Consider the following 25,052-nt stretch of genomic DNA (forward strand, 5'->3'; position numbering starts at 1 on the left):
TATATCCACTGTAAATGTGGTTTCAGTAAAACCAGCTAATGCTGTAACAATTGCTAAATGCATGTGGAAGATCAATCCTACCTTATGTATCACATGTGCCTATGGATGGCGTCAGTGTTCTCCTCTGGATAGCATTGTGTTATCAGGTGGTAACTTTGCTGCAGGATTGGCTATCTAGCCCTTAAAGAGTATGTTGGGGTCACGTGGAATAAGTTAGAGGTTGTCCTAGGCCATCACGCAGTTCCACTGTAAGTGCGGTCAATAAACCAGAGTAAACTATTCAAAAATATTCTCCCTATTAAAATTGCATAGGCATTTTTCTTCCAAAAAATGTATGCAGCAACTTTTAGAAAGAATTCAACTTTAAGAATGAATGATGAAAACCTATTTTTGTTTAGTGAGAAAACTCTCTCCAGTCATTTTCTGTGTAGTGTAATTTCTGTGTTTTTAAATAACAATGCATATGATTTGAGGGCAATCCTTATTTATCTTAAATCTGAACACATCATCCATTGGCCACATTTCAAAATATCACCACATTGAGTTACATTTATTCGGTGCACATCTGAAAAAAATAAATATTGTAAACACATACAATCTAAACACATACAATTACAAATATTCTCACATTTTGGGGAATTTTTGTGCCAAAAAAGATACATTAAAGAAAGAAGAGTTATTGTTTGACAGACATTATCACTTTGCTATCAGTTTAGGTTGAAAAAAGACCCCTGTGGTAAATTGTGAGTTGCATGGCATAACTTCATGAGCCATTTTATTTATGAGCTTGAAGCAGGATCTGTGCGATCAGCTGCATCTGAAACACACGTTCCCTAATCTGTGTAATTAGCCATTACCTAAAATGTATTCCAAGCACCTCGCCTAGACTCAGGTTACCATTCAACAGACGTCATAGCAATTGGTACACACACGGGGTAATCACAGCTGCAAAGACTGGAGCTGTCCACTTGAAGAGGTCCTAACCGAAAGGAAAGGGATAGCGTTACCATGCAGCGAACAAGTGTGAAAGCTGCAATAGTGATTGGTGAGTAATGAAAGTCTCCCAGCTATTTTGGATATTTGTATTTTCTTTTCATCAACCATAAAGTAAGGGACAAACTTTTGTTTGTAGCAGAAACTACTAGGTCTGTGAAAATGTAGCCTACAGTGCAGTACTAAGTCAGTCTGTAGCTTCCAACTGAGAAGCAAAAGTAAGAATTAGACTGAGCCATTAGAATATCAAAATGTTTTCTTGTATGTATTTCAACTGACAACACAGAGTAAACATGGGTGATTTAATGCTAAAGTGTTAGTTTGTATATTCCAGTGAACTCTCTCTATATAATTGTATACCTTGCAGGAGTTCTTGTTTACCAGATAACCAGCATCAAAATATCAGCGATATCGACACGTTGTTTGTCTTTTATGGAAACCTGCATGTCAGAGTCAGATTTCTGTGAGAAGACAACTCTCAGAAACATCTGTAATCCTAAAGGTAAACATGTATAGGTTTTGCTGTAGATAACAACTGTTTAATATGATGACTGAGAATTCAACCAGTTGCCATTGTTTGAGGGAATGAAATCCCATCAAAAGCCATGTAACATCAATTTGATTACAGTAGACAATGTTCAATTCCACCCTGCGCAATTTCGAGGAAACATAATCCTGCTGAATCAATAGCCTGGAGCTTATAGTCCTAGGTGGAAATGCATTTTCACCTGCTATTCCACCTGCTGTATGCCTGGAGCAGATTCATTTGTTGGGTCAATAAGAGGATAAATATAATCAAAATGACAATGATTTTGGAAGGTGAACTAGGCAACCTTGTTGTGTAAAATTAATTTAACATTTACACACATATATTGGTCATTCTTCAAACCTTACCAAAAACGATTTGTGTATGTTCAGCCAAAATCAAACAATGCCTTTGCCAAATAAATGGTGGGTGTTAGCTTAGCCTGAGAGGAATATAAAACACCTGCTGCGCAGAATACATATCAGTGCACGTGAACACCTATTGAACTGTCCTTTTTGAACCTACCAATCCTGTTTTTCTACATCATCTCATTTGCACTTGATCTCTAGATGAAAGGTGTCAAATAAAAGACTCAAAGGTCTGTAATATGACCATCCACTCCATTCTTGACCAATATCCTACTGTGAGACGCTGTCTGTGCTCATGGGAGGAACCCTGTATTGCACAGGAATAACTCTCTTCACAATGCCTTCCTGAGACAGGTGCCCTCATTCAACAGTCATCTCTTAGGTTCATTTTATTCTTAGTTAGAAAACAATCGAGTATAAATTAACACCATTTGTACAGAATCTTTAACCCTTCAGTACTCTTTACATGTATTCTCACATTTCAATACATCTAGCTCCGTTTCCATATTACTGTATTCCCTGTAGAAAGTGAAGCCCGAAGCAGCTCTTTTACTTCCAGCTGGAATCCCATGCAGGAACCACAAATTAACACCAGAGACAGCTGTCTATCTGCCCTTGAGAGTTGCCAAATCTCCCACCGCTGCGCGGTTGTGTACAAAAAGTTGAAGGACTCATGCCAGACAAGAAATGACCAGTGCAACTTTCCAGGCTCTGGGGACAGCTGTCTATCATTGTGGATGGAGCTTCAGGGCACCTCTCTGTCTAACTGCACATGCTCCCTGAGGAGGAGAAAGTGCCAAGGGATATGGAGGGGTGTAAACAACAACCCCTGCATTCGCAAAGCCCTCGAGGCGTTGAGTTCGATGGGCCTATCGGACATAAAGGAAAGCTCAGATATGAGAAACAAGTTGTCTGCTAATGGTAAGACACCTTATTTTCGGTATTTTACAATGTATTGATCAACTAGTCTTTACTATTGACACTGGCATTATTAACTTTATACTATTTTCATAAATGTCTTCCAAAATGTCCCTAGTGCAACAGAAGAGTTTATTCCTGGACTGGAAAGCTAGCAGTCTGAAAGAATTTGGTAGTAGATTTATTATCTGATTTATAATATTTGGCCACTGTACAGTACTATTTATACTTGTGTTATTGGTGATGGTTACATTGTCGAAAGGTCTTGCAAACTGTAGCATTCACCTCATGGCTTGTTTTTTCAGTTCATGAAACTGGCGGCTCCTGTCTGCAGCAAATGACAATCTGCCTCAGCGATGAGGTCTGCAACAGGTGGATGGTTCCTCTCGTAGAGGCGTGTTCGTCGAGCCAATGCAACAGCACCAGCTGTCAGCAAATGGCTCAGCAGTTCTACGCTGGTCTTCCGTACAACGTTGCCCAGATGTTTGTCCTCTGTGATTGTGAACAAGGGGATCAGGACTGTCTGCACGTGAAGAAGGGTCTGCACAGTGGCACATGCGGAGAACATTTGGAGGAGGCCAGGTTGCCGATCTGTCTGGAAATCTTTGACAACTGCCTGATGGAGGCAAACTGCAGGTTTGTGTTGAAAATCCTGAAGAGAGAAAATAAATGATATGTACAGTACTGTTGCAAAATCCTTAGGCATGCAAAAGTCAAACTAAAGTAATTTATTTGGATAGCGTATATTTGTAAAAAATAAGAATATATATTATATTAATGTATTTATATATATTACTTTTTTAATTAAAGCACTAATGACCCAAACAATTGGCCTTACGACTTTCAGGTGCCTCAGACTTTTGCACAGTGCTGTATATCTTCAGAGGATTTCTCTGAGGCTTTCATGTATTGCTGTACCTTTTCATGCCTGTCTGTGTGTGTGTGTGTTTTCTGTGTGTTATTATGTGACTTATTTGATTCCCAGGAACCGTTTGGAGGCTCTCCTCTCAGAATGCTGGGATACCGAAGACACACAGTGCAGTGACTATGGTGTAGATACATGTATTAGTTACCTGGATTTTGCTCTGATTCTTGGGGGAGATCCAGAATGCCAAATGGCCTTGACAGCTACCATGGGCACAACACTCCAGCATCCCTGCACGTGTAAAGGACTTTACAACAGAGACCTATTCAAGTGCAACATGATTCATGAATTACTTCACAACCGAACACATTATAGTGAGTGACAAACACTTCTTTTAGACTTGCTTGATCGCTACGGTGACCTCTTTTCCCAATGGATCTGTTTACAATCGACAAATACCGTCCATAACGTGTTTGTGATAAGGAATACTGGAAAATAAAAGTTTTTGAATTAAAATTTCAGTGTCACCCTTGAGGAAAGAGAGTACTTCTCATGTGCCGCCTCAAATGAATGATTCAGGAGCAGGACACAAATGGTTAAGTGGTATGTTTAATCCAGAACTGTTATGCAGAATTTTCACCTAATTGAAAACGGTTTCAGTCAGTCAAACCAGTTGACATACCAATTCTTTGTCTTTTCAGATCAACTGTTGTGTGTTCTTGCGTATGTGCTGCTTGTAGTCGCAGTACTGATGGCCATCATGATTCTTTTGTACAGACGGTAAGTACAACTACATTTTAATGGTAAGTTAAAAAAAAAGTTGAATAACAGACACAGGAATATAGGACAGAATGCTTAAAAATCCAATTATTTTTTCCCCCTCCTAGGATTTACAGAGAACACATATCACCCTCAGGATAGAAATTGTGTTGTAATTCTGTGACAGAGTTGACTTGTGTAAGTTAATATATTTTGTAAAATATGCAATGGCAGTATGCAAGTCTGTCCGCTACCTAATTGTCTCAGGTTCAACCATGACATACGACTTAAAAGGTAACCTGAATAAACAAGTAACCAAATATTGATATGCTTATTTTATTTGAAGAACACAGTTTTGTAACAGTCAGTGCACCCCTGTTTAAACACGACTGCTATCTAAGAATCAAACCCTGGTTGTATGCATGTCCAACCAAACCTTTCCTGTGGTTGTTCACCAGTGGTTGTATAAAATGCATGTTTCTTGGTGAAATGCATATAACTATCTTTGATCTGGTAAATATAAATGCTCATCAAGTTAAAGCAGTCTTGCATGGTGGAGTGACATTGCACCATATCAGTGTGGAGTGACTGATCAACAACTGACTTACATTTTGGTTGAAGAATGGAAAATTCTGTAACAAAAATGCTAAATGATAGAATATGAGCTGATTACTTTTTCACACCCCTATGCTGTACTAACTACCTTGCACATGTAATATGTTATTGATTTAATGATAATAATATAATATGGATGTGTGCTGACAAAGAATCTGTCATTTTTCCTGTGCTGTTATTTCTGTCTTTTGTTGGAAGACACTAATAATAAATTGTACATATTTTTAAATACCTATACCATGCTAAGCCTCATCTTATATTCATGCTTGCATGATTGTTAGAACTTAGTGGCTTGGTTTACATGATTAATGCTGGAAAACTGATAGCACTTTAGTGAGGCCCAATAACGTTAGTTAGTGACATTATACAACTGGTAATGTCAACAAGGTAATGATGGTCAAATATTGACTCATCATTTTTCTGCTATGTTGTTTTGTTACTCCAGTGCTGTTTCAACTGGTTTTGGATGATTTACATAGTAAAAAAAAATATAGAATGTTTGGCCATGTATTTCAAAGAAATGTTTTACAGTACATCTTTCAAAGAAATAATAAGCTTGTAGCAGACCATAGAACAAAGGACAACCAGACCCTTTTTCGCAATGGAGCAAAGTCAGCAGAATCTTGATTGTATTATACCAGTAACCAACATATGATAACAATATAGTGATATGCTAGCAGGATTTACAGAACGTGTTAATTAGGTTGATATATGAGGGCTGACGTTGGTATGTAGCACATGTTTATGTTCTGGATTGTGTCTTTGTCCTGTCTGAAGTCTGCTCAACACCTTTATCCAGATGTCTGTAAAATATATGATGTGTCTCTTTAAGCTCAAAAGCAATGGAAATGATGTTCTATTCAAACAATATTTTGCTAATGTGCCTTAAACGATGATTGTGTGTTTTGTCCTGTGATCAAGTAGATACTCATATTTAAAGGTTACCTAATGTTTGGACTTATTTCAAGTAAAATAATAATTAATTACACTAAATATTGTCAGAAGATAGAGGAAAATGCTTGGCTTTGACATTGGGTGAACGCTGGGCTACAGGGTCCACCTGAAGATGCGATATATATCAGATATGCAGTCAGCACAAACACAGTTGGCAAACACAGAGAGCTTAGAATGCCATCTCAATCTATACAGTAATCTTGCTCAGTAAACAACTTTGTTTAATCAACCTTTATTACCTTTATGTAATAAACATGTTCGATTCACAGTGGTTTGTAACAGCACTCAGATGTATTTCTGTTTAGGTTTCCTCCAAGCCAATTGCAATATTGATTGCTGTTATGTAGCTATGTTACCTTGGTTTTCAAACAACATCTGACAACCACATTTCTTCAATTATTTATTACATTTATAATATACAGCATGTTGCTCCCTACTTGAAAATCAAACCATATAACATAATTGCTTACAGTAAATAATTCTTGTTATAGCAAATATACACCTTTACATTTGGTTTACAAAGCATTAACTGTAATCTTTGCACATTAATAAAATATATTCCCGATGTGTATCAATATTTGCTCAAATTACAATGTTTTCTATTGTAAGGCCTTTTAAAAGAACAGTCAGTTGAAGCGATGTTAAATATCATTTTAAACAAGTTAATGTACGGATTTCACAAATATTCACAAATATTTGGTTTTATTAAATGTTTTAGTATATTGAAAGGTCCTGCTTCAACCAACGTAAGAGGTTCAGTGGTTCAACCAACCAAGACATTTGGCCCCTCTTCTGACTACTGCACACATACATTACGTCCACATAAAGCTGCCAGCTATATATCTCTACTGAATAAAATAAATGGTTATGACCATGTCCATGGTTTCAACCTTATCCAACTCAAGGAATGGGGTCATGCGCTGCTAAGAAGGACGAAGAGAGAGAGAGAGAAATATCTCAAATGAGGAGGCAGAACAACGACCATTTCGACAGGACAAGGAAATGAAATTACATTTTGGGGAGGTAATAATCAACCCTCAGTTGTTTTAAACGCAGCAGGACTCCTGGTACCCACCCAGGCCCATGTGTCTAATTGTAACCATACTGAGATGGAAAGGAATTGGAAGAGACTGCCACTGAAATATTCTGAACAACTTAGCAGTAATCTAAGGCAAACTACATGATAACTCTGTGGTACATTTTATAGTTATTTTTTTCCCCCTTGAATTTGAGAACTTTTTTTCAAAAATATCCTTTTGTGTGTCATATAAATATTTTGTCCAATTGCTGTATGAACAGGAATTAACTATCTTCAAACGTAGAGATGCAAAGTCTTCCTCTTGCCGAAAGTCACAGAGAAATTACCAGCACTCGCCTCTGGCTTGGGCTACCTTGGAGTTGGTCTTGCGGTTTAAGGCCTCGCAGATGAAGTCACCTGCCAATATAACTTTGGAGAGATCTACTCCCTGTAAGGAAATAATGGATCCTTAGTAGCTATAATGGTACCGAGCCAGCAGGGGGCGCAATTACAAAAGAAACAGCACAGCGGGGTTGTCCACGCCAACTAAACCTTAACATACAACTCATATAAACATCCTGTGTCAGATGCCTTTTTGAATCAATAGTAGAGGGTGAGTCATCACGTCTCCCTAAGGATTACAAAGTCATTTTTCGAATGTGCATTTTCTGGTTATGTGAAGCAAAACTCACAGTTCGGACACCAATGCCGTGGAGCATATAGAGAACATCTTCTGTTGACACGTTGCCGGACGCACCGTGGGCATATGGGCACCCTCCCAGACCTGCTACAGATGAGTCCACCACACAAATCCCCATCTGAGGTGGAGACACACAGGCATGAGAGACATTCAGCAAACCGCACGCTGGACATGCAGGAGGTACAAATCCCGATGCAGAACAATGTCCCCTGTTCTCCTGTATTTTAGTGTGTTGGTACAACATGCCCTGCCAGGGCTGCGGTGGTGTTTCAAGGCCAGTTTGGAGAACTGTGGTCTTCATTTCTAGGAGATGAGTGGGCGATTCAGTCTAGTGGTGTCAACCCAAAAGTTCAGCTTACTCATCCTCTTTGTCATACTAAACCAGCAGTACATCATTTGTGGCATGTTTCTGGTAACAACAGGCCTTGTTTCTAAAGTAAGTAGCGTATTGTTGTGTCATGTTTTCTGATCCTCATGGTAACTTGTGCTTTTCTGCATCAACTCAGTGACCTAGTCACAAAATATGAATTCCTGTACATACCTTTCGACACCAGATCTTATTTCTTTACATGCAAATTCAATTCAAACAAGACTACTCTCAGCATGTGTTTACTTCAGAAACCTTTCTTTTAAGAGTCAATACATTTGATATGTGTATACTGGATAATTGCAGTACTTCTCCATGGTTACTTTTTAAAATATAACCATAGATTTTGATAAAAGAGCAATGGGCCGAATTGTACTCATGATGTAGTGGTATATGTGCAACAGATATTTTTACTTTTTACAGCAACAGTCGTTATGAAGTGCTTTTACAGATACTTTTACATCCACTGGCTGAGGTTTATTCCACATGATAGCTAGAGTTATTACATGATTTCTCATATACGTCTTCTCTGAGGTCACTGAGCAACAAATATGAAAGAAAAATCAGCAAAAGTGTTTGTCAACAATGTGAGTTTTTGATATTATATTTAGTCAGTGGACACATGAGATTTCAAGTTATGTAAAAATATGATTTATAACTCAGATTAATAAAATCGGATAAATACTTTTAGTATATAGATTGCCTGGACCATTATACTGTATGTAATGTATATACTTATTTTTACGTGTATACAGTGCTGCTTTTAAGTATGTGAACCCTATGTGCAATTATTTTTGTGTTCACCATGAAATATTTATTAAACGAGAGACACAACAGTTTTATAGTTACAGATTCCATATGTTGATTTAGAAGAAATCATACATATTATAGAAAAACTAAATTAAAAAGGAATTACTGCTGGTACAATAAAAATAAGTGAACCCCAAGTTGCATGTTGTTGTTACCCATACAGGTGAATGCAAAACACACCATGTCGAGAGGAAATAAAACCTCAGAGGACATCAAGATGAAGGTAGTGGGAGCACATCTGTCTCTGGAAGGCAAATAATTTACAAATGGACAGCATTTAACATGACAGCAACGTGGCCTAGAAGTGGACAGCCTTCCCCAAGAGCCAAAAGAAAAATAATATGTCAGGTAAATGCCAAACCAATCATAACATCTGGAGATTTACAGACCTCCCTTGCTGCATCTCAGGTTACTGTGCATGCTTTAACAATAAGAACACTGAATCAGAAAGGCATGGGATGGTTGCTAGGAAGAAGCCTCTGCTGTCAAAAAAGAACCAAACTTTCCTTCTTAACTTTGCCAGAGACCACCTCAACAAACGTGATGGTTTCTGGAATAGCATTCACTGTATAGAAGAATCCAGGAAGACTCTTGGTGACAATCAAATCTGCTATGTTTGGCGAAAACCACACACTGCCTACCACCAAAAGAACCTTCCCAATTAACATGGAATGGTGGTGGGAATGTGAAGATCTGAGTCTGCTTTTCCTCCTGAAGACCTGGTCAACTGCACATCATCAAAGGAAAGCACGAATTATGAGGTGTATGTGATGATGCAAGTGCATAATGGTGAGGCAAAAAAAGACAGGAAAACAAAAACGTGTAATAGCAAATAAGGTCTCTTCTCACTTGTCTTTCTGAGTCAAATAAGAACAGCACCTCACGGTGTCGAACAACAAACAGCAGTCCGTGGGGTGCAGTGGTAACACAAACACATTTATACACTACACTGATTAGTGATGGGCAACAGGTGCGTCCTCGGGGTGCGCTGCTGACATCAGTCTCCAGACGGTGGTTAGTACACTGTCGAGGTGGAATGTCGGAGAGGAGGAGGAGCTGCCGTGCCACGCGGTGCTGATGTTACAGTGTACTGGGAGATTCTTAAACAGAGCTTCAGGAAATCGGTCTAGGAGCTGTTGCACTACTCTTTGTACTACTGGACTCTGACAGTGCCTTGCAGTGTCTGATAAGGAGGTTTCCAGTTTTTGCATGTACGTGTCTACCTCGGGAACCTCATTAATGCTATCCCTGCAATTCAATTGCGCGTGCTACCTTACACATCCAATTTGCTTGATTGCACACTCGGAATTGTCATTTGCACTTGCATTTGCCTCATCGCACAACTATTCATTCCCCACCTGTATGTAAATTATACTCAATACTTGTAAATGTTCTGCCCTCCCCTAATTGCCTTCATTGCACATTTCATTGGACATCCTGTATTTGCCTTCATTGCTCATTCAGAATTGCCATTTGTACTGTATTTGCCTTCACTGCACATCTATACACTCCACTTGTAACGTATACTATACATAATACTTGTAAATATCCTGCCCTCTTCTATTAGATGCTAACTGCATTTCATTGTACTGTACTCATACTGTTTAATGACAATAATGTTGAATCTAATCTAAGCGTTGCTCTTAGTCCCAACAGCAATTAGTTGTAGTATATTGGGCATTTACCACAACTGAGGGGCATGACTTTCAGCATTCGGTACACAAATCACCTGTTTTAAAATATATATTAATAAATACCAAAAATGTTGCACATTGTATAGCAAACTAACCCCTTGGCCAAAAACGAACCATAATCCTTGCCAACTTTTAAGCCCTAAAAAAAAAAAAAAACACCTAAAAAACACATATACTCTAACCTACAGCACATGCGTTCAACAGAGACTGGAGAGCGAGACATTTCACCAACTTAAATAATTTGGGGGTGTGGTATTTCTTGTCAAGTCTGGCATTACTTTTTTGTTTTTATTCTTCAGCATAACACTTATTTACATAAGCATTACATTTATAACAGTACTTAAAGGAAGACGTGATTGCTAAACTCCACTGTAGTTCAGAAACAATAGACTAAATTCAGGCAGCTGATCTTTTTCTTAAATTATATTTCTTCCGCCCATTTCCATGGCATTTCTTTTGTTTTGGCTGAGTTTCATTGTACCACACATGAACAAAGACAAAGCAAATGTGGAGCAGTGTGGAAAGGATATATATGTATAAGAAATGAAATACAAAAAATTGAAGTGAAAAACCACTTGAATATGTATTGATTGCCACACTAGGATCATGCTCTAACCATGTAGCATATTTAGTAATAATTATGTTTTGGAATAATTATTCCAAAACATGAAATACAGCCAAAAAAGTGAAACATTGAGATATCGTGTTTTGACAAAATCAACCAACTGTAACGTTACCATAGCATTAGCATTTATTTTCAGGATATTTGTTTTAAATCTCCAAACAGTCCCCAGAAAAAATGTGTTGCATTGACAGAAAATAGCTATAAACGGTATAATGCTTTCTCTACCCTATGGCAAAAATTGGTCTCTGCAACCAAGAGGAGTGCTTCTAAAATGACCCTGCCCACTATTACACTCTCCCATGCTAACTTTGCCGCCACTGCTGAAAAAAAATCCTACAGGAAACTTTGGCTTCATTTAGGTTTAGTCGTTTAACAGATGCTATTATCCAGAGCAACTTACAAATAGATATATGGAATGAAAAATCTCAGTACTATAAAGACTGCCAAAAGGCATAGAGATATGTTGTCTTTTCAAGCTAAAGACACTGTAAATAGGGCTGAGAGTGACAGTTTAATAGTATGAAAGGAAGACTTAACGATATAACGACATAACGATTTGCCTTCCACCCATATTGTTAATTTGTCAACCCTGTCTTGAAGGGAAAAAAAAAAGAGTTTGTTTCATCCAAAATGTGGATACCATAAAAACATCTTCAGTCCACCAGAGAATTTTAATTATTCTTGTGAAATACATTCCCATTTCATTTAGACATGATGACTAATAACTCATGATATACTGTGGAAAACAAGAATTGGATTCTCATATCAAAAAAGGACATGCCTCTGTTGTTGTTGTGTTGGGTTTTAAACATGATTTATATGCTCCCACAGAAAACCTGAGTAAATACAGTACAGCTTATCAGCTTACTGCCACATGATAAAAACATTGTGCACAACTTCACTTGTTACCTTTGAGACAGTTGAAAATGACTACCCATTATGACACACCTCTAAGGACCTCAGGCCTCAAACCATCAGATAATTTTCAACAGCCATGGAACGTTTTGTCTTCATCAGGACAAATGATAAAGCCAAGTGATTTTTCAGAGGCATTCCAAACTATGGTATCCACAATGTTTTTCACGTATCTCAGAGATCGTCAGGAAAATATTAAAGACATTTTCCAGCTTCCGTGGCAGAGCCATCTGTCAGAGGATCAGTGAGAAAGAATTAGCACGCTTATCCTCCTACTGACCCCACTGTGGCACAGGAACACAGGCTGAAACCATGAAGGATTTCTTTCCCTGGGGGACAGTCCCAAGCAAACAACCATAATGGAAGCACCATTTGCTCTCCGAACAATGGTCCTAATTGGTTCCTTCTCTCCAAGACAAGGGGCTGTTTTATCCAGGGGCTGTCTGAAACGCCTGTAATTGCTGTTTGTTTTGGCAAAGGCCAAGCGATTCACCCCGGTGTGCACCGCACACAAGATTTCCAGACCTTGGTTAACGCCAGGGCAGGATATTGTACTGGGCAGACGTTTTTGTTGTGTAAACACAGAGTTGTAATTTACCATGCCAAAACTCTCGCATTCTGCCGCTAACTGCAGAAGTTGCCAGAACGTCTCTGGTGGACCATTTACAAGAGGAACAAAAGGCAAGAGCACAGCAATCCCTTTTGACAGCACATCTAACCCTGGTTGCTCTATAGAATGCAGTACAAACTGGAACTGGTGTTCATAAAGACCAGATTGTCAGCATTCATAGTACTGAGGACTGTGGGTTCAATAAGCAGTCTGAGGCAGTGAAAACCCAATAAATATTAATAATAATAATAATAATAATAATGGCACCGACTTTGAAGATCCAGAAATCAAATGACAACATGGCTCGACGTTTTAATTACACCATGTGGTGCTATCTGTATACAACAACAACAAATGTTTTAATTATTGACCAATTCTACATATTTTAGCTGCCAAACCTACTCTGCAAAAGTAAATCAAAACCTTCAGTGTAGACATTTATTCCCAATGTATATTCTTTGGTTTAAAGCACAGGGTAGATTTGAAATTACTGGATTTTCAGACATTAATTTTAGTGGGTGAACTATTGCTTTAGGCAGGAGGTAGGCAAATGCTTTTTGGTGTTATGATAAATTCTTTGTTATTAACCAACCCTCAGAGTTAGGGTTTGAGGTTTAAACATCCACCTTCCCACACCCTATTATGCCTTGACTGTATTGGGCGCCCAAGGGATGGTAGGATTAACATTATGCTAGGTTTAAATGTAACCTGGCAGAATAGGCACCTCCCGGGCTTGGCAGGCGTTGGATTACGAGCTTGTTTAAGTGCAGTGTTAATAACAATGGTTTTGGGAAACAGCTAGTATTATTTAACAATGCTCCTTAGAAGGTTTAGGTTCAAGCATAAACTTAGATGTAGGAGAAATAAGTGTTGCTTGTTTTAAGTTTAACAAAAAGTCACTTGGGGCAGAAAAAGGTATGTCCATTGAAGAATTTGAGGCTGCAAAGTTTTTCCAAGTCGGCCTTGACATTTCTTAACATAAACTGTGGAACTGAAGGAGATTGTGTTCAACGGTAACACGCAAGGCTGACAAATTTCAAACCAGGGACAGCCCTTTCCAGCAATAAATAAACAGTCCTGCCACTAAAAAGCCACAACCTCTTCCTTGATATTTGTGGCTAATAGGGAGGTAGACAAAAACATAAGTGGATTACATAGAAATAAAGAGGGGAATTTTAAGACAGGAGACCTAAAATCGAGAAAACCTTCTACTGTTTAGTCGATCCATGGAGCTTACCGGCCAGAAGACCTCCATTTCCTTTGTTACAGTATTTGTACTAAGCAATATATACTGTATATTTTACATGTAACTTAGAAAGTAAAATTATTTTTTTTTTATTTTGAACATGATATAACTCCCCAATATATTGGAAAGTGTTAAAATATAAACTACTTTATGTTGCAGTGTTCCAGACCTGGGATACTTAGTTTGTGCATAAATGTTTTTATAATTTTAGGGGGATTTATATGACCTACCGGAGAACCCCTAATTATGAACAATGTACTGTAAGAAGTGTTACCAAACAAAATGTTACAACCTTGGATGGTCAGGCCTTGATAGCTCCTATTCATTTTAGAGTTGTTCAATTTCCACAGACTCATCCCTCCGCATTTTACCAAAACCTATGTGAGGTGGCTGCTTTGTTACTGTTAAAGTTAAATGTTTAGCCCTTAGCTGAAAATGGGTTTCGTTGTTTACCACCGACTAGTCCTCACAGTCATCTCACATCTCTTTAATGACACTCAGCTGGATAATCAATTGGATTGATGCATTAACTGTGGATGATAATCTGTTACATTTCTGTTTTCCCCTTTTAGACACTCAGGTGGGGACACATCTCCTCATGCTTGACAGACATCAGCTCCGATGTCGGCCCACCAGCTCAAGAATACTGAGCTGCTCTTCCTCGAGGGAATAGCATGCCTGCTCTAAGACTTGTCCATCACTGTTGACTTCGCAATCTCCCCCATCTAGAATGCAAAGAACTTTGCAGTGACCCAGGACAACACCCTGTCTTTCACTGGGAACTAAATGAGTCACTCTCTCCTGCAGATTCATGCTCTACAATATCAATTGAAGATGACCTTTCTGCACACAGGAAGAGGCGCACGTCGTAATCCAGGCATCCTTGTCATCTCCCATTTAGACCTCTGCTACTCTTTGCTCTCTATTCCATGCTCGTGCCATAAGTACGCAGATCAGCTCTGTTAACTCACTTCTCCACACTGCATGTTTCCAGTCAAAGTTTGTTTGCATGTATGGAATTGTACCTCCTTACCTTCAGGCAATGCTTAAACCCTACATTCCAACAGTGGAATTCCGTTCTGTCACCTCGGGTCGCTAATCTGTCCCACATCTACAGGAAGGCAGCTCCTGCCCAGCACAGTCGAAGCTCTTCTCTGTCCTGGCACCCAAATTGTGGAACACGTTTCTAATAAAATCAGGACAGCAAAGTCCTGGCCCATCTTCCAAAAATGTAAAAAACCCTTTCAGTATCTTAAATTACTCCGAACTCCCTCCCGAATGAATGGTGTCCTACTAGCCCTGCCTTTGTTGATAAATCATTTTTTGAGAGAACAAAAAAAAGACATTAAACATTAAAACTGAAACAAAGCTGTCTTAAGATGAGCATACTAATTGAATATCACCCTGGATAAGACTAAAATGTTCATCTAAACTTTGGTAAGTTTCTCTTAATCTATATAAACATCAGTCCAGGACCTAATCAAAAACCACTATCCAGGACCTCATCAAAAACCACTATCCAGGACCTCATCAAAAACCACTATCCAGGACCTCATCAAAAACCACTATCCAGCCGGAAACAACTAAAACCTATTAATTGGTCTTTCAAGCCACCCTGTGGAAAACACTGATGTAGAGTATTTAGATAAATTGTACCAGATAATTTCCTCTCTCTAAATATTTAGAGAGAATTAAAATACTGAAGCACTGTTGATAAGTTTGGCTTGGATATGTTTTCGCTCTGAGTTTCTTGGCTTGGTCGGATGTACTTTGTTTTGGCCCCCTTAAGGCAACAAGAGACAGATACATAAAAAGATCTGAGATCTGATGTCCCTTTTTTACATAATCATTTGCATAACTGTTACATTTATGTACCTAGAGATCCAGAGAAGGTTGTTGGTATGAAATTAGGGATATGTGCGCACAGAAGCTTCACCAAACCAATCATCCTGTGGTATATAAAGTATATTTAGCTATAAGCGTTTAGCAACACATAATAATGATACTTGTTCTCTGTTCTTTCACTGCCTCAAAAAACTTTGAATTTGAGGCAGTAAGAGTATGTTTTGGGTCGCCCTGACAACATTCTTCTGTATATTTTGGTTTCGAAAGGACACCCCAAAACATAACAAAAATAAATCAGAATGGAAGGGAAGCATCTAATGTGCCCCAGGTATATAGCAGTCCTACAGTTATATAACACAGACAGGAAAAGCTATATGAATAGGAATGACAAACCACATGCTACATAACTTTAGCTAGATTGCCAATGCTAGCAAGTTGTTATCTAGTTAGCGGCCAAAGCTATTTAGAATTGTAAACGCATTGTTTCTGCCATGTTCTTTCATTTCAATAGGTAGTGTACACACGATACATTACCCTTCACACTGCAATGCACAGAGGGTGGGGGCTTTCTTGATAAAGCAGCCTACATTACAACAAAGTTGTTAAAAAGTAAATGGCTCAAGAGTGAGATTTTCACAAGTTTTTATAACACATTTATAATATATAATATTTGTGTAATATTACTGAGTATTCCTCAGTACATACGTTGGTTTGTTTTTCTACACTATTAGTACAGAAGTAAAAAACAGGTCAGAAACCAGCCTTGAATAGCCATGCATCTGGTAACACTGAATTCCATCAATTGCCCAGCAAGTCGGCTGCAGTTTACATGGAAACGTTGGGTAAGATCAAATATATTTCCCAGCAAACTCCGGAATTGAAGCATACTTTCTCATTTTGTGATCTTCCAAAGGTGCGTTCCTAACAACGACCCCCAGAATTTCCCAAAGGAAAGACACAAAGAGCGTGGAATGTCTTTATCATGAACAAAAGCAGAGGTTACACTGGTCTGACAGGGTTTAGTGGAATTCATTTCTTTCCCAGTTGGTGGTGTGGCCTGGAACTCTGTCGTGAAAAGTCTATCATAACATTTTTCCTTCTATTGAGGTTGTTGAGATGGGCTAAGGACAAATAGTTGGCTAAATATCTATGCCTGTTATTATTTTCTGCAGTTATAGGGCAGCTGTGAAAAATCTATCCCAATGATTCACAGGAATTCAGTCAACCTCTGGTTCTTCTCAACCCATGTTGTAAAACTGTGACACAGTCTGTACTCTTAGTGTATGTTGTGTATGTTGTGCATGTTGTGCATGTTGTGTATGTTGTGCATGTTGTGCATGTTGTGTATGTTGTGCATGTTGTGCATGTTGTGTATGTTGTGCATGTTGTGCATGTTGTGCATGTTGTGCATGTTGTGTAAGATGTGTATGTTGTGCATGTTGTGCATGTTGCCATGCATGTTGTACATCTTGTCTTCACTTGAGTAGGTGCTGTTTTAATAACTGAATTTCCCTTTGGGATTATTAATGTTTTGTCTTATCTTATGTTGTTTAAAGTGCCCAACATTTGGATTTGTTGTAAGACTAGTTTTGAATAGAAAACAGAAAGACCGACAATTGTTTGCACATGGAAGTAGATAAATCCTTGAGTAAAGCCGTGCATCTTTGTTAAAATCTGTGCAACCATTGGGTCTCTGGGGGCAACTGGAAGTGCAGTGTGGCGTTACATTTCGCAGGACAATCTGCATTAAGGGGTCACATGGCCACTGTTTTGCTAAACAGCTGAGGGACAAAGAAATGTTGCCATGTTCAAATTCATAGAGAGCGCTATGGACCACCCACAAGATTAAATGAATGGTGGGACTGCTACAAGGATGCAGACTGCACCGCAGAGACATGTCCCGGCACATTTCGTCTGCTTTGGAAGACAGGGTTACCAGAGGTGGAGTGTACAGGCAGATCAGAGTGGGCCTGCCACAACCCACAACTGTGTATGAACGTCTCTGCTTTCTCTTCTCTCTGGCAGAGCTTTCCACAGAGCCTTGGTACATTGCCCTCCTTTAAACGACACCAAGGGGGAGATGACGTGAACCTGCGTGTTACACTAGGGTTGATTTCAAGGACGAAGCCGCAAGGAAGAAGTGGCATAAGTTGCCCTTTCGTAGTTACCAGCCGAGACAGTAAACAAAGGAATAAAAACACAAGCCTGTTATTTTCTTGTCAGGGCAGGGACACTAGTCTACTTTCTTATCTTATTTTTGTATATATTTTGGGCTTTTTGGAGTGGTACCTCATTATTCTGCACTGTTTCTTTATTAGGCTTTCTGTATCGCGTCTGTTAGGGTACAGCTACTCCAGAGTTTTATATTTACCACTTAATTTAATGAATATCAGGAGCATCAGATACCGTAGTCTGAGAATATAAAAATATTTAATATACCGTAGTTTAGGAGTCAAGACTTTGTCCATCATTTAAACGCATCACTCTAAATAAATCAATACAAGGTAATCTATACAGTTTTCTAGGATCCATTGTCTCAAACGATCCAAGTCAGGACAGCCTCCCGTTGATCACCAAGAAGGTCCTGCACAACCAGTGGATGACCCACCTGTGGCTGTAGTTTGTTTTCTCTTTTCTCTGTCTTTTCGGGCCCAGCTGCTCACATCAATCGCAGGGTCGGTAACTCCTCTAACACTATCTAGTAAGGTTCTGTGTTCAGTGTAACACTGAGGCATTGTTCTTTTCACCAAATGTGCTCACTTAACAAGGTACATTTGATGGAACCCACCTGATTTTTCTAAATAAAGGCTTGCCAATAGACCCACTGGCGATAACATGTTGGCCATTCATGGATGCAGTAGGCCCAAATGTCTGAATGCAAAGGAGGCAGAATTTAACACGCTTTGATAGATTATCGTTGGATTTCTTAAAATGCGTTATGATCTGAGCTTGATTGCAAAAAATAAGAAATCATTTGGTATCACTTTTCCATATCCTTAAACAATTCCTAGTAGAATCAAGGAAGACTGGGAAACATTATCTGAACTTTGAGATCACCCAAATACCATGATGTAGCTTGGGTTTTATTTAATGTATACTGCTGATTAAATGACACCACAAATTAATAAGCATGAATAAAAGGGAAAAATAAGACCGGAACATGATGCAGAATCAACAGGCTTGAGCGCTTGCATTTTAATTTTGATATTGGCTCGTCAGTCTATCCTATAACAAGAGCTAGAGGATTAAAAAGTGTCTACATTATAGTTATTCTATTCTAATGTCTATTCTAATGTAGACATTAAAAAAAAGATAGGGTTATTACATGAGTTTGGATATAAACTGCTTAGTGCCATTGAGAAATTGAGAACAAGGAGAATAGACAGGTGTCAAGCTTATTTGCGTGTGGAAGCTACCTCTAAAAATACTCTTTTATGCATGACTTCTCAATACTGTGCATCTACTTCTAATGATTAGAGACATCTGACTTGCATGTACACATTCTGAAACAGGCATTTTTACAAGGTGTGAAATATATATAAATAATAATAATAATAATAATATAAATAAACTTTTTGTCTTAAAACTTATTTTCTATTTCTATTTACTCACTGCATTCTCTCAGGTGCTATTCTGAACAGGCTTCTATTGCCGTTGCTTCAATGTGTTCCCTAGTAGGCCGGTGAAGGGATCGTTTTCCCCGTGCCCTTTAAACACAGCATCGCTAGACTGTTTAGCGGCCAACAACGGATGACAGATGAGTTGGGAGCCCCTCCGGGCTGATGCGTTTCCTCAGTGTCTTTGTCAAGGCCGGGGCGCTGTCACGTGAAACAGACGCCGAATAGGTGAGCCTTTGTGTCGACCCCTCACATCTGCTGACCCGCCCAGCCCGCAGAGAGCATCCCTTTGCCGCCGAGGATGACAAACTGGGAGCCGGAGCACAATGGATGGCCCCAGAGAACTGATACAGCCAGGACTACATTATCTTTGGTTCTCAGGTTATACGTTCACTCCAGGAAGGTGGGGAAAAACACCAGTGAAAGAGGCCCATTGCTGTGTGCTTTTGTACAAGTTAATTTGATTTTGTAGTCTAAGTAAAGGATAACGCTTTATTAGTAATACGTGAAAGAGCTTTTTATTCTCTTAATGTAGGTGCCGGTAATAGGAGAACACCAGACCTATTGTTTCTTATGTTCATTATAATTCTGGGACTTTTTGGTGGGCAGTTTTTTAAATATTTTTCTTTGTAGGGGACTTCCAGATCATTTTGAGTGATGTATCCTTTGCTATTCATGTATCATATCGTAGGATATACCTTTGTTATGGCTGTTTATGTTTATATGTTAAAAAAATATATCAACATTTACCATGCAGCCTTGTCTCTCCAATATGGCTACATTGTAGTAAAACCCTTGTTTGCCAGAGTCTCTAAAAGTAGCTTATTGAAACAACATGGATGGACTGCCAGTGCAGTTACCTCCAGTGCAGTTACCTGCAGTGCAGTCAAGATGTTGGCCAAGGCTTGGCCGTGGGTGTCATGGCAGTGAACCGCCAGAGCGCTGTGGGGTACCTCCTTCATGACAGTGTGTAACATCTTGGCCATGGACCCAGGGGTGCCCACGCCAATGGTATCCCCCAAAGACACCTCGTAGCAGCCCAGTTCGTACAACCTCTTAACCACCTGTGGCCAAGAAGAGAGCAACTTTGTCAAAACAAGTCTCTTGGGAACATAAACGGGTGCTCAGAGCTCTCTTGCCTGACATGTTTACGGCTAAAGTGTTGCAGACAACTTTGGATGACATTTTCAGGGTGCAGGGCACAGCATTTCCATTATTTACAAAAGAGGGCAATGCAGATGACTTCTTACTTCAGCGACTTTAGTGGGTTCAAGATGTCCCTCGTATGGACATCCTAGGGCACAAGAAACATATCTAAAAGAAAATAAACAAATATTTGGATCATAAACATGTCAACTTTGGCAGATGCACTAAAACGTAACGTCTCTTTTGAAAATCCTCTATAATATGCTGCCTGTCATTAGAATGAATGCTTTTATTATACCGTTGTTGACAGTGGCAATGAGAAATGATGCAGAAACGATGTCAAACTTTATGCCTATTCCATATGTGTAGGAAATGTTCACTGCTTTAAATAGCATGTGAAAAGTGAAAAAAAAAAAACATATAGCTTTGGTCCCAGTCATTAGACAATACCTTTGCTTTCCCCCGGATTTTCCAGCCAATTTTAGCCGGACTCCAGGGAGGGAGGTGCTGACCAAACCATTTCCCACAGCAGGGATTATGGCGTTTGCCTGTACACCTCCCACTGAGCCGAGGACATTGAAAAGACATCTTTCAAATTATTTTTGCTCAGTGGGCTGTGTCAAATTGATGCGTTTCCATGGCAACGGTGCTGTGTATAGATAAGAGAACGCTACTGCACCACTTGATTTAAATACGTCTTATGTGAAAGGTTCTGTGATGTACATCTGGACTTGAAGTGAAACAGAACGATTCAGCGCACATCTGGAACTTTGATTATCAACCTATTATTTCTGGAGCAATTTAACGCTGTCTCCTTTGCTAATGCACAGAGTAGCATTAGGTCTATTAAACATTTTTGCAATATGTTATTTTTGCAAGTCTCAACATAAATACCGTACGTGGTGGACATCAGCCAGAGCATAGGAAATTAATGTAAGGCATCCCAGTAAAATGGATGTACTCTGTAATCTGGTGAAGAAACCTAGATTGAGAAATACAAACCCACGGACTGGAATCTGTTGTTGTTTAGCACTGCAAATGATTTCCTGGAACCTCAGCATGCTCTCATCTATAGAGCAATTTATATTTTTCAAACTGAAGGTCTCAGAAGCAGACCCAAACACAGCCACTTCAGTCGCACCAGCCGCAACCTTCAACAAGACAGAGGGAAGTTGTAACAGAATATTAGGTATGTAATTCTTTAGATGTAACATTGTCCAACAAACATTCACTTTAAAATATTTTGAATGATCTCAGGCATAACGTTTTTTCTTAAACTTTGAACAAGGAATATCATATAATGGTAATTATATTGTTATCCCAGGGATAAAAGTGTTCTTTTTTAAATTGTGTAATTTCTTGCATGGATAATAAAATGCTTACAGCATCCTTGAAGCCGTGCATGTTGGGTGTCAGAACTGGATAACGAACATGGGAATGTTTTTGGATGCCTTGAAGCACTTCAGTGTGATCGGCCATCTTAACAACATAAGAACGCATAGGCATGTTTACAAACTATGTAGACAAAGTACAGTATAAATCTCTTTTTACAGCAACAACACTTGTCCAGTATGTTGGTTTACAAAAACTCATATTTACCAGAAACATATAGCAATGTAGCTAGGTTTTTCCAAAACACTTAACTCCAGAAAGAAAATCGTGAGGTGAGCTGTCATGTTTTGTACAGAGGCAACATCAATAGTGTGCTTTGAAAATAGCAAAATCCAAAATAGGTATTACTCAAGTCTTTCCCACCAAAACATCTGTGAGTCCAGTGCATTACTGGGTTGCTGGAGGACCAAGTTTCCCCTCAGTAGTTCCGGGGAGAACAATGAGAACCTAATAAATCACTCAGCGCGCTTTTGGGGCACACAAAGAAGAGTTATTACCTGCGGTACCCACTTTGAAGACACAAAGCTGGTGGCCTCGATCACAGGCAGGCCTGTTTCGGAGAGCATGTCTATCAGGCGGATTTTGACTCCTGTTGGAACCATTTCCTGAAATATAAGCAACGAACTGGAGACAAGAGTTTTCTGTATGTTTTTCTCAAGAGCGGCGGCATGCTCAGTGCACATCTGAATAATTCAGCTGCAGTGTCTTTGCAATCAGAGGAATTTATGGCACTCGCCTGCTGCGTCTCTTTCTTTCTAAAATTACTGCATGTAGCAATCTTCCCCCAAAAGTTTGACTTTGTCATCATGTCACACCACAATAGACTTTAATATGAGAATAATACAGATGTGACATACTCTACTTATGCTAACCACTGAACACCTGAGCCATTGGTAAACTATCATATTCCCCACAGATTTCAAGGGCAGTTGGCGTTAATTTATATGACACCAAAACGTTAGTTTTTTTTAGGGTGGGGGGAATGTGAAACATATGCCTGGGGTAGGCTAATCATAGAAACATAATAGATATGTTTATGGGGATCATCAAATCCACCTGGAATCAATCAAAAAGGATTGCTACGTTATACAAAACGAAATGTGGACCTGCCAGAAAAGAAGCAGGTTTTCAGGTCTCAGATGTCGTATTGAGTTTGTAAGGATGTAGTAAGTAAGGAACATAAACCACTTGTAAATGTACAGGGGGGCGGGTCCGTGGATGCAAGAAGGGCGACTGTGTTGAAAAGATATACCTTTTCATTTTGAAGTCCATCCCTTGGCCCGACTTCAACAATTTTAACATACTCTGGGTATTCGTGGGTTAAAGCATGCTGGAAAAAAAGAGAAACAGCGTGGTTGCCTACATGTTTCTTTGTATACAGTATCTGCTGTCACACACATAATTCCATGTTTGTTTGTTTTATTAAGCCCATTGTTACTATACATCAACAGCTGTCACAAGGAAACACAGCTTAACTAACACATTTCCTTGCAGAGTTGGGAAGTGAGGGGCAACAGTGCGCTCACTAGATTCATTCCGTCTAACCATGAAGAGACACACTAGAGAAGGAACAGAAACCTGCCTGGATGCCTCCAGTGAACACTGGTAAAATTATATTAAACAGATTTCTAATGAATTGGCATTGTAATTCTTTCATACACTGTGCTCTTATAACTGCAACGGAATACTATTTCTGCAATTTGGCATGAACGGGTGTGGTTCATGGCAAATATACCACACCTAAGAGTTGTTCTCAGGCAGATTCATAATTACAAATTGGGTACTTAGAAACCTGAATGTTGATTGTCTTATCGCCATGGTATATGACACAGGTATGACATCACAGGTATTAGCTGGTATTATCACATCACATTTTACTGCTGAACTGCATTGGAAACCAGTTTATAAATACAATAAAGCATCTCAGGGTTATATTCATTGCCAATATCCCACGGCCAAGTGCTGTGTCCAGGCACTCTACGAGGCATTGTGCCTAATAACAGCCCGTAGCCATGCTATACTGGCCATATGCCACTCCCCCTGGAGTCATATTGCTTAAACAGGGCATTTTCAGAATGTGCTGCCAGACTCTCCATCGCTGTGCTGTAACACGTCCCTGCACCCCCTTCCTCAATGTCATGACTGAGTCCAATCAGCAGAGCAGCGAAAACAAAATAATGAACCCCACCTTCTCCTCCTGCAGCCAGTGTGCCAGCCATGGAAAATCCTGGACGAGCTGCTCGTAGCTCAGGCAGTGCTTCACCGTGGCAGGGACGTTGCCCATCTGAAAGGCTCCTGTCCAACGCGTAAAAAAAAAACACAAAAAAAAACAGGATTCTCAGACTCCCACGGCGACGGATCTTAGCGTCCGACCGACAAATGTACGTTTTTCAAATGCTCCGAGTGATGAGCTCACACGCGCCGCCTGAGCAGGGGCAGGGGGGTGCAGAGGTGGGAGGGGGGTGCAGAGGTGGGAGGGGGGTGCGGAGGGCCTGGCCGAAACCACCGCACCACACAGAGGAGAGAGCTGGGTGTGACTCAGCAGTTGCCATGGCAGCCTCATCTGTGGCGGAGAATGGATGTGGCCTGAGAGAGACGGAGGTGTCTGCAAGAACGAGACGGTGAGAGAGACTAAGGAGGAGGAGGGGGTGGGGGGTGGGGGGGTGTCACACAGAGGGAACGGGGATGTCAGTGGCTCGCTGGCTCACTGGGGACCGAAGTGTGAGCAAGTGTTTTGTTTTTAGTCTGACAGTGTTACAACTGACTGTGGGAGCTGGGCAGTCAGCGAGCTTTCAAAGGGAAGCCCTTCCCTGCCAAGTCTCTGGGATCTAGAATAAGAGCAGTCACACACTGCTTATTCTAGGTCCCCCACCTCCCCGTTTCAGGATGAAATCTAAGGCTTCAGGGAAACAGGCTGCTTTGATTGATCTCCAGTGACTGAAACAGCTGAAGGTTTTCCATTGCCAGGCGTGCTACTCGCTGCCAATGTCAATGGCGTAGCGTAATAAAATCCGCTTGTAAAGCCGGGACACAATTTACCAGAGAAAGACCCATTCTTCCTCACCCAGA

At 39.8% G+C, this 25,052-nt stretch overlaps 3 protein-coding genes across 6 annotated transcripts; 2 read left to right on the forward strand and 1 right to left on the reverse strand.

The window, feature by feature from the left end:
• The first annotated feature begins 1,197 nt into the window (after window positions 1–1,197).
• gfral (GDNF family receptor alpha like) lies at window positions 1,198–3,478 on the forward strand. Its single transcript, XM_020047126.2, has 4 exons — window positions 1,198–1,495; window positions 2,413–2,808; window positions 2,924–2,977; window positions 3,111–3,478. The coding sequence occupies exons 1-4, from the start codon at window positions 1,426–1,428 to the stop codon at window positions 3,476–3,478; spliced, it is 888 nt and encodes a 295-aa protein (XP_019902685.1). The 5' UTR covers window positions 1,198–1,425.
• A 261-nt stretch (window positions 3,479–3,739) lies between these two features.
• Window positions 3,740–4,854, forward strand: LOC117594585 (GDNF family receptor alpha-like). Its single transcript, XM_034292797.1, has 4 exons — window positions 3,740–4,044; window positions 4,193–4,273; window positions 4,372–4,450; window positions 4,558–4,854. The coding sequence occupies exons 1-4, from the start codon at window positions 3,921–3,923 to the stop codon at window positions 4,589–4,591; spliced, it is 318 nt and encodes a 105-aa protein (XP_034148688.1). The 5' UTR covers window positions 3,740–3,920; the 3' UTR covers window positions 4,592–4,854.
• A 1,010-nt stretch (window positions 4,855–5,864) lies between these two features.
• On the reverse strand, window positions 5,865–24,428 carry hmgcll1 (3-hydroxymethyl-3-methylglutaryl-CoA lyase-like 1). Of its 4 annotated transcripts, none has more exons than XM_010888972.5 (9): window positions 24,172–24,428; window positions 23,236–23,313; window positions 22,481–22,588; window positions 21,975–22,070; window positions 21,594–21,742; window positions 20,696–20,759; window positions 20,321–20,509; window positions 7,709–7,834; window positions 5,865–7,464 (listed from the first exon to the last, which is right to left on the reverse strand). In XM_010888972.5, the coding sequence occupies exons 1-9, from the start codon at window positions 24,265–24,267 to the stop codon at window positions 7,360–7,362; spliced, it is 1,011 nt and encodes a 336-aa protein (XP_010887274.1). In that variant the 5' UTR covers window positions 24,268–24,428; the 3' UTR covers window positions 5,865–7,359. The 4 variants fall into 4 exon arrangements, with proteins under 4 accessions (XP_010887274.1, XP_010887273.1, XP_012989574.1 ...); XM_010888971.5 differs by having other exon boundaries at window positions 20,306–20,509; XM_013134120.3 differs by lacking the exon at window positions 24,172–24,428 and having other exon boundaries at window positions 20,306–20,509; window positions 22,481–22,572; window positions 23,236–23,315.
• Window positions 24,429–25,052: the final 624 nt, after the last annotated feature.

The sequence above is a fragment of the Esox lucius genome, chromosome 6 (assembly GCF_011004845.1).
Source record: "Esox lucius isolate fEsoLuc1 chromosome 6, fEsoLuc1.pri, whole genome shotgun sequence".
NCBI lineage: Eukaryota > Metazoa > Chordata > Actinopteri > Esociformes > Esocidae > Esox > Esox lucius.

What these genes read in the sequence shown, in the direction of transcription:
- gfral (XM_020047126.2), top strand. Translation starts at nt 1,426, where the DNA reads ATGGAAACCTGCATGTCAGAGTCAGATTTCTGTGAGAAGACAACTCTC. An exon ending in AAACAAGTTGTCTGCTAATG is followed by an intron (nt 2,809 to 2,923) that starts GTAAGACACCTT and finishes AAATGTCCCTAG; the next exon opens with TGCAACAGAAGAGTTTATTC. An exon ending in TAGCAGTCTGAAAGAATTTG is followed by an intron (nt 2,978 to 3,110) that starts GTAGTAGATTTA and finishes TTGTTTTTTCAG; the next exon opens with TTCATGAAACTGGCGGCTCC.
- LOC117594585 (XM_034292797.1), top strand. Translation starts at nt 3,921, where the DNA reads ATGGCCTTGACAGCTACCATGGGCACAACACTCCAGCATCCCTGCACG. An exon ending in TCACAACCGAACACATTATA is followed by an intron (nt 4,045 to 4,192) that starts GTGAGTGACAAA and finishes TTAAAATTTCAG; the next exon opens with TGTCACCCTTGAGGAAAGAG. An exon ending in ATGATTCTTTTGTACAGACG is followed by an intron (nt 4,451 to 4,557) that starts GTAAGTACAACT and finishes TCCCCCTCCTAG; the next exon opens with GATTTACAGAGAACACATAT.
- hmgcll1 (XM_010888971.5), bottom strand. Translation starts at nt 24,267, where the DNA reads ATGGGCAACGTCCCTGCCACGGTGAAGCACTGCCTGAGCTACGAGCAG. An exon ending in ACTGGCTGCAGGAGGAGAAG is followed by an intron (nt 23,314 to 24,171) that starts GTGGGGTTCATT and finishes CTTTTTTTCCAG; the next exon opens with CATGCTTTAACCCACGAATA. An exon ending in CAACAGATTCCAGTCCGTGG is followed by an intron (nt 20,760 to 21,593) that starts GTTTGTATTTCT and finishes ATTTTCTTTTAG; the next exon opens with ATATGTTTCTTGTGCCCTAG.